The following is a 9577-nucleotide window of genomic DNA, read 5'->3' on the forward strand; positions in this document are numbered from 1 at the left end:
TGGAATACTCTTTGGAACTATAAATAGCATTTGCATCATGGACATAAAATTTATCTTGTATCTCCAAATAGTAATAGTTTAAGATTATATCCTGATGTGGTAATCCCACTTGGCACAAAAGAGCAGTCCCTAATACTCCTATCACAAGATATGTTTTAAAAATGCCTGATTCATAGTCCACTAATGTCATGCCTAGGGATAGATTGGCCCTTGTTTTAAAGTATTCTTTACCTTAGCATCACTTTCTGCTGGTTTGTACTATGGTGGTTAAAGAGAGCCTCAATTACGAATTTTTCTCATTTGTCTACTCACCTACTCACTGAAGCTGATATATTTTCTTTCTTTCTTCTTTTAAATAGTCTGATTTTAAATCCCTCCCTTCTAGGGAAGGTGGACAGGGAGGGCAATAATGACTGGACTTTAAAAAATAGAAGTAATTTAAAAATGAAAAAGGAAAGAGTCAATTCTAGCTATCATTTTGTCTGTCAGTTGATTATGTCTGTCAAGCATTTGCTTTTAGGTTTTGATATTTCTGCCTTTCTTCTACCTTTAAGTACAGGGTGAGAGAAATAGGAAATTTAATATCTCATTACACAACTTGAGAAGAAACCTTTACCTAAGCACTGACTATTCTGTGCCCTTTTTAAAACGTAGTTGAAAATTTATATGGGCTACACAAGGAGGCAGCTAACATTGGTACTTGCCTGTGAAGCTCTGGGTTTCTACAAAGTGAGGAGAGACCTATTTAAAGCCTCTGATCTTCTCTGAGCACTGGTTGGTTCTGCTCTGGTCTGAGCCTAGTCTCAGCTACCTAGCAGGTACCTAGCATAGACACCTAACAGCCACCCAATATCCAACTAATTCTGAGTATCACACAATGAGAGAGCATATTCAACTTCACTGCCTTCAGACAAACTGAAACTGTATCAGTCCTTGCATATTTCTTAATCTTCCTAAATCTTAGCTTTATACATTACAAACAGCAATAAAATAGTGTTCACTTAGATGTTGGGAGGGTTAAATGAGCATTTAATAAGTCTGCTATCTTAAATCCCAAGAATATATATTGAGTAGGTATTATCATTACCATCTTTATCATGGCTAGAATAAAAGATGTTGTTCCCCTAAAATCCTTTGGGGTTCAACTTTGATTTCTCTTTCACCTAGTGCTCTGAGCCTGGAACATTCTTCTACGTGAAACATGGTTTTCTTTTTTCCATTGGATGAATTGTCCAACTTGAAATATAAATAGAAAAATATATGTGAAATATTCAGTAAGTTTGGTATTGTGGTATGCATTAGAGGCAAATTAGCCAGGGTATCAACCTGTGAACTTGCAAAATTAGCAATGGCCGAAGAAGAGATTAATGTGATACCAGGCTTCCAAGGAATCACCCTTATTCTAACTTGGTATAAATCTTCAAAATGTTTGCTTTGCATATTCAATGAGTAAAAAATGAGATAGATAAGTGGTATGTGGCTACTCCTGCAGTGTTTAAACTTCAGCAATTTGGCCAAAGTGGTGGTGAGGGAAATAAAGTAGATGAAAGAAAAGACAACCCAAGGCTGAAGGAACAATGAGAAACAAGACCTTTACAGAAAATCTCTTTAATGAAAGGGAAAAAAAGAAGAATGGAGAAAGGTTGTTAGGGATAAGAAACATCGGTCCCCAGCTCCGAAAAAAAGAACCAAAAAAAAAAAAGAAAGAAAGAAAAAGAAACAAAGAGTGGGAATTACAAGGTAAAATAAAAAGTGTAAAAGCTTTAGGAAAACTGAGGAGAATAACTATGGTTCTGAGCAAATGAGACAAATTCATTGAGCTGGCAATCTAAGTATCTTCTGACAAACAGATCATTGCAGAGAAGGAATAAGTACAGCATTCAGGATCACGTGATAGTGACCCTACCAACTGCAAAGATCAGACGTTTGGAAATGATCGTTACCCAGAAAATTATATGTTGTGCTCACCTAGTCAACCTAGATTTACTCAGTTGCTTTTTAATGTGTCCTACCACAGAGGCTTCACAATGTCTTTCAACTCTCTATGAGTACAAATAATTCTAAACAATCCTTTAATAAAACATGTTATGGTTCAAGTGCAAATGCATATAGAATATGCATGCACTGTAACCAAGGAGCACAATTGGTCAGGAATATCTGGAATTAGCAGCAGCCCGGGTTCCAAGCACAGGCTGACGGGAATTCTCAGAGTTTCTCAATACCTTGTACAGGAATAAGCAAGACACTTTTATAGACACAGACACAGAATGTCCAAGGAATAGAAAAAAATACTATTTATATTCAGTTAGCAAATTCGGGACTAAAAGTGGCAAGCAGTAAATTTCATATTCTCTAAAGGAAAAGAGAAAACACAAGCTGGGCTCAAGGGGCTGACACCTAATCTCAGTTATTTGGTAATGGGCGAGTCATGGAATATCTGAGTAACAGGGTTTTGTGTGTGTGTGTGTGTGTGTGTGTGTGTGTGTGTGTGTGTGTGTGTGTGAAATAGAGATCGAAATGCTACTTAGTAGAACTGTGTGAGGTCTCACAAAGGAAATGTACATATAATTCTGAACAAAATAACTAATAAATGGAAGCTTCTTGATAATTATTATTACTTTGGAGTGAGAGACTCTGTAACTAATCAAAGCAAGGTTTTATTTTTCTTGCAGATATTACCAAATCTGCAGGGGAGTTTATTTTCTGTACATAGATTTCTACCCACCCACAAGACAAAATCCATAGATTTCTATTTTACAGTGTGGTTAAAACAAAATGGCATTTAAGTTGGAAATTGTCAAAAGTACCATCTGCCTTGTGTTCTTATAGCTGTCAAAGAGAATGTTAGACATGCCTCCCATAGTTTTACCTCAACTAGAACCAGATTGTATTACTTTTTAAAAATTACTTCTTTAGTAAGAAGGGTGTGTGTGTGTGTGTGTGTGTGTGTGTGTGTGTGTGTGTGTGTGTGTAGATTTATTATAAGAGGTTAAATAGAAAATATTTATGTTAATATAAATATAAAACTCACTAATTATAGAGAAAAAAAGAAATGAGTTCATGGAATAACTAGAATTCTAAGAAATAAATGCTTTATTTTTTAAAGTTGGAGTGGTCTGACTTTCTGTAATTTCTAACTTTGTTTTTGAGTATATATCCACAGTAAACTGACTAGGATTCTTCACGGCACTTCTTTCTGAGATGCATACAAGCAAGCTGTATATTCTAGCTGGAAAGGGAAGACATTTAAGAATTCAAGCTTTAAATACTATAAAGATAAGGCACTCTAGATAATATTTCTAAACGGACACATCACACATAATATTTTGATTTTTTTCCATCTTCATCCTCACATGTCTTATAATTTTTGCTTAATAAGAAGGCAGCCACCATATCCTCAGCTATTTATAGGATGAGGTGATAAAAGAAAGAGCAGTGGGGCCTCCAGCATAGCAGAGAATACTTCCCACATGCAAATTTCCAGTGAAATCTCTCCTTGAATACCCAAACACACATATCTGGCAACCTCTCAGCTTTCAATTTTATTTTGCAGATCCTGTGTAGACCCACAGAACTAAATAACTTGAAGCCAGCCAAAGCCTGGAGAGTCCCTGTGGCTGCTGATTTACATAATGTCCCCAAACAACAGTACCTTCAGCTGTGATCTCAGTCATGGTGGGTGCAGAAATCAATCAGGTGAAAAGTTCCAGTCAAGTGGCACTTTGCAGAATCAGGTAGGATTAGAGAACACTGGTAGAGGGTTAATGCAAGGGCTCTTCTTTTCCTGGCTGTTTTGGTTGTTTTTTGTGGTCTTGTTGAACTTTGCCTCTTCTCTGCAGAGCTCTCCCCCTGGAAACAACCTAAGCCCTTTCCAAGCAGTACTTGTAGCTCAGCTAAAAGTATCAGCTTCAAACAAAAATAGCCTCATCTCCCTAGGACTCTTCAGCACTTTTTTTTTTTTTGGCACTCTGGATGAAACCACACACACACACACACACACACACACACACACACACACACACACAGAGCTCTCAAACCCTAAAGATACAGGCAAAAATAAGTGAATAAATAAATAAAAGAGGAAAACAAAGCCAGAGTATCTAGAAAGTACTAAGCCCCCGCAGTGTCTCTGAGATAATTACAGATTGGGGGTCGGTGTCAGAAAACATGAAATAAAGAGTTGAAAGTAATCCTACCCGAGATAGCTCAGATTTATTCTTAGCGCCTCTAATACCCAGAACATTCCTCCCTCCCTTATTTGGCTAGGGGAGGGTCATGTAATGTCTACCACAGGCAGAGGGGAAGGCAGTCGTCAATAATTTTCTGCGTTGGTTTCCCGTCGCTCCAAATCCTCTAGGCAAGTGCATTTATATAGGGCTATACTCAGAACTGAAATTAGTAACTCCTGGCTATTCTTCTAAGCTAGTCATGTTGTGAAAACTAAATATTTTCTAAATATTATTCACTAAGAAGCATGTACTGTGACACTAAAACAGAACCCTGAGAAGCATGCCCGCTCAGGGTTTTATTCCAACACCTTACTGAAAATAAAATATTTGAGTTCATCTCAGCAGTGAAGGAAAGAGAAGGTGAAATAAAGTTTAGAAATCCACTGCTCACATTTTAGAAAGGGATTTCGCAATTTCCCTTTCTGAACTTGAAAGAGAGAAAGGGGGGAAAGCCACATCCCAGCAGCAGCTAACAATTAGCTAAATTGCCTGATTAACATTTCGCCTTCCCACTTCTAGACAGGCGTTAATGAGCAGAGAAATATTCAATAGTTGGTGGTTGGAAGGGGAAGGAGAATCAAAGGGCATTGATAACCATAAACTTTAACCAGTCTGAGAATTATCAAGAGATGGCTTCCCTTATCTTTTATTTCCTTCTCATATTCAACCTAATAAATGCTTACAGTTTCTGCCTTCACTCAGTCTCTGCCTTAACTCGCTGCCTTTGGCTGTCAGAATCTCTTGAATCTGTATGGCACTCCTTAGTTTGCAAAGCAAAGCTCTATCTGCTGTTTTAAAGTGTTGGGCTCAAAAGAATTCTGTGACAGTTATTTGCATAGACAATGACATCCTACCATGTCACCAGCTGTCTTCATTGGCCGCCTCAATTCCATGGCACCACAGAAATTGCATAGACATCAGCTGAATAAACAAATAAGTCAGGAGGAAATGATTCCAGGTAGATTCCTAATGTTGTACAGACCCCGAAGCCAGCAGCTAAGACTGGACCTAGATGGTTAACATTGATTACAGTGCTCCTACATTGTCTGAGAGATAAGGTCTTCCTGCAGACAGTACTGTTTCCTAGTTGAAGGGATCATTACCAATAAAGCCCACACACAAGACAAAATGACAAAGCAGCCTTTGGGATACTAGACTAATCTGGAGGTCTTTCCTGCAAGCAGAGTTCACCCACTGTTGTTCTCTCCTGTGGTGATTTGAATAAAAATAGCTCCCACGGACTATAGATTTGAATGCTTAGTTTCTAGTTGATGGAATCTTGGGGATGAATTAGAATGTGTGGCCTTGTTGGAGAAGATATGTCAGTGGGCGTAGGGTCTCAAAAGACCACCTATTCCCAGTTAGCTCTCTTTTCTTCTCTTTCTGCCTCATGGTTTTATCTCAATAGCTAAGTCCTCAGTTACTGCTCCAGCACCATGCTAACCTACTACTGTTCCCCATTGTGATAGTCGTAGACTCTATTCATTCCCTGAAACCATAAGCTAGCCTCCAATTAAAGATTTTTCACATACTGTTTTAGTCACGATGTCTCCTCAGAGCAATGGAAACATAGCTATGATATACCTTAAAATATGTCCGTTTGTTACCAACACAGTGCTACAGTTTTTAAAAAGCATTATACTTCATCTCTATTGGTAAGTCCTTTTATGATCCGTGACCAAAGTTAACTGAAGAAGTAAGTATGCTAAAGATTGTTAAACTTTATGGTCCACCAGTTCCTGGGAGAAGCTTCCTGTTTCTCAAGATTATTCTCTAAGATTTTAAGCTAACTTTATGGTCAGCTAGTACAGGTAGAGGGCAGGGTCTGGAATTTGAGCTATTTGGGGCTTTTTTAAACTTCTGACTTCTTAGCTGCATTTTTTATTCTTTCAAGCAGGCAAAAAAATTAAAAGATATACCTGCTTGTTTAAAAATTTATTTATTCTGTTTTTCCTTTTCCAGTCCCAGGTCTCAAAATGATGACTCCAATACTAATTATTTGTTAATAAATGCTAGGCCAAAAGCTTTGGCTCATTTTAACTATTATATGTCCAAGTTATATTATATTAACTTGGTTTGTTACCTCTCTTCAGTCCCAGCTCACTTCTTTCTGTATGCCTCCTTAGCATCTCCCCGAGAGTCTCAGTTTATCCTGTCCTGAGTTCTACTACCTGCTGGTTTATGTCTGTCTCCTCTGAGTTTCTGTGTGAATCTCTCTTTTATACTCACTATTTGCTGAAATTCTCTCTCTTCCTGCCAGTCTCCCACCTCCTATTTCTTGCCTTAGCTCATTGGCCGTTGATTTTTGTATTGAAAGGTGATGCGTATGAGAGATTCTCTTTACATCTGCCGCCACAGTTGAGTCTCTCGAAAATACTAAGCTAATACCTCACAACATACACAAAGAGAACCTGGTACAGACTTGCGCAGGCTCCATGTTTTTTGCTTCAGTCTCCATGAGGCCATATGCAGGCTGCTTATTTGATTGATTGAGCCATGTTCTCCTGGTGTCCTCTATCCCACCCAATAACACAATCTCTACTCCTCTTCTTCAGTGAAATTCCCAGAGCTCTGAGGAGAGGGACCCAATAAAGACGACCTATTTTTACTCTCCCTTCACATGAAGTCTGGCTGTGGGTTTCTACACCTGTTCCCATCCAGTGCTAGAGGAAGCCTTTCTGATAAAGACTATAAGGAACTTATCTATGACTATAGCAGAATATCATTAGGATCACTTCATTGATTTTTTTTTCAAGACCAGTAGTATCTGGTTCTGCCCCATGTCTATCTGGTCTCTGGTTCCTAGTTATTCAGCCAGTGCTATGTATGGGCTCCTTCATGGAGTGAGCCTCAAGTTAAGCCAAATTGAATCAGAAATCCTACAAGTTCTGTGTCAGTGTCTAAAAGAGAGATATTAGGTTGAAGGTTTTGTATCTGGGTTGGTGTCCAGATTTCTCTTTTGATAGCTGGTGAGTACTTTTCTCAAAGCAAAGAGCCTAGACCATAGTTTTTAAAGCTCCATGCAGGCATGCATTCAACCTTTCTACACTGTATGCATGCTGTTGTTGGAAAGTCACACTCTGACTTACCTTGAAACGTCTTTTGGGATTTCCACAGCGTCATCTCTACCAGTTATAGGGTTAGGTGCGGTCCCATGCCCGCTCTGTCACAGGACACAGCTGCTGGGGAAGGCAGGACACAGGAAGTTGCTGGGACACCACTCCTAGCATAGAAAAGCACGATCTGAGGCTCAGGACACAGCCAGAGATAGCTTTGGGGTGCCCAGGCCTATGGCAAGGCTGGGACTATCTGGTTCTCAAGCTCTTGGACAGCCAGGCACTGCTGGGTGCCATGGAAGAGCTGAGAATGGAGTAGGGCCTGTGGGCTGAATCTGGCCCAGAGTTGACGGGGGAGGTGGAGGAAGAGGGGAAGTCTAGCTGGCCCTGCATGGATAGTCCTAGGCTTGACTTGACTATGGAGGGCTTGAACTTGGTTTGGCCGTCATGACTGGGAGCATAGAGAGGCCTTATATGGCAATAGACAAGAGACAGTGACTCTAAGCGAAGGCCTTCTCCATGGATCCCGGTGAAAAGAAACAGTCCATGGTTTTAAAGCATTTATTGTCATGGCGGAAAGTGGATATGTAGAACCATACCTTAATTCTCAGAATAGTCCTGAGAATACCTTTTGCAGGTAAGCGTGTCTAGGAAGGAAAGTTTACTAGCTAAGCCTCCAGGCTTTTAGGTATCTCATTAAAATGTAGATCTGTCTTGAGCCTACCTGACCTGTCATCAGATCCTCTACCTGTAGAGTAGCTTGGGGCATTTTCCTTACATGACTGATGGCCACAAATCTATGGAGGGATGAGGCTAGTAACAGGGGCCTGGTGCCCGTAAATCAGGCGAAATGACCTACCATCCCTTCAGGGTCACCAACTTTCTAGCCTTAGCTCAACCAGGAACCAGGCTGCCTTTCATGGTCCCACAACCTATGATATCTATTTTCCCTTCTCAGGGAAGATTCATGGTTCCCTACCCCCTAAAGACTTTTACCTGCCTTGGTCTAGAAGTTGTGCTAGATTATCATTTACTTAATGACTAATGTCCACTTATAAGTGAATACATAGTATATTAGTCTTTCTGGGTCTGGGTTACCTCGCTCAGGATTTTTTTTCCTAGTTCCATCCATATGCTTGCAAATTTCAGAATGCCATTTTTTTTTTCAACAACTGATTTGCCAAGACCTGCAAGGTCCTTGGGAGGTAGCACATGAACTTGGAGAGGTAGTCCTGAGTAAGAGGTGTCTGGGAGCAGTGAAAGGATTCTGCTTGAGACACCTCTCTAGACATCTCATCTAGACAGCTCATCTAGACAGCTCAGCACTCCTAAACCAAATTCCAGTCCTTTATTTGCAAATCAATTCAGCCATATATCCCAGGTTCTCTTTTGATCATACCATGAATCAGCATTGTATGACCTTAGCCCCTTGATTCTTTAAAAAAAAAAAGAAAACAAGAACATTTTTTTAACATAGCATAAGCAAATGAACTCTGAGACCTGTCTGCCTTTGAAAACACAAACAATAAGCTTTGCTGAATGGAATCCCATTCTGAGACCACCACACCCACCAGCGTGTTTCAGGCTATTCTCCACTTCATTCAAGTTCACTGCATCTGGTTTTGTTGAGGTCTTTGATCCACTTAGACTTAGGGTTTGTGCAGGATGATAGATATGGATCTATTTGCATTCCTCTACACGCAGACATCCAATTAGACCAGTACCATTTTTGAAGATGTTTTCCTGATCCAGTGTGTATTTCTGGCTTATCATTAGTCAAAAGCCAATAGGTATGTGGATTTTTATCTGGGTCTTCAGTTTGATTCCATTGAATAACATGTTCATTTTCATGGCAATACCATGAAGTTTTTATAACTAGAGCTCTGTGATAGAACTTGATATCAGGGATGGTGATACACTTCAAAGTTCTTTTATTGTTCAGGATTGATTCAGCTCTCTTTGGGTTGTTCATTTTTCCATATGAGGTTGAGAATTGTCTTGCCAAGGTCTGTAAACAATTGTGTGAATTTGCATTGAACCTGTTAAGTTATTTTGGTAGGACAGCCATTTTCACTATTTTAACCTTAGAAACTTATTCACATGGGAGATCTTTCCATATTGTGAAGATTTTTATTTTAATTTTCTTTCTTCAGAGACATACAGGTCTTTCCCCTGTTTGGTTAGAGTTACCCCAGTGATATGTTATATTATTTGTGGCTATTGAAAGGGGTGATATTTCCCTGATTTCTTTCTGAGTCCATTAGGGTGGGCTACTGTTTTTTTCTTTGAATT

General features: G+C 39.5%; 1 protein-coding gene across 25 annotated transcripts in view; it reads right to left on the reverse strand.

The window, feature by feature from the left end:
• Positions 1 to 3857, reverse strand: part of Trdn (triadin) — a 450291-nt gene extending 446434 nt beyond the window's left edge. For 24 of the 25 annotated variants that reach the window (XM_087585490.1, XM_087585476.1, XM_087585483.1 and 21 more), the window contains exon 1: positions 3653 to 3857. In XM_087585490.1, coding sequence (XP_087441616.1) covers positions 3653 to 3674 — 22 coding nt within the window. In that variant the 5' untranslated portion in view covers positions 3675 to 3857. 25 annotated transcript variants of the gene reach the window in all.
• Between the last annotated feature and the right edge of the window lie 5720 nt (positions 3858 to 9577).

This window comes from Rattus norvegicus, chromosome 1 (assembly GCF_021556685.1).
Source record: "Rattus norvegicus strain SHRSP/BbbUtx chromosome 1, alternate assembly SHRSP_T2T, whole genome shotgun sequence".
NCBI lineage: Eukaryota > Metazoa > Chordata > Mammalia > Rodentia > Muridae > Rattus > Rattus norvegicus.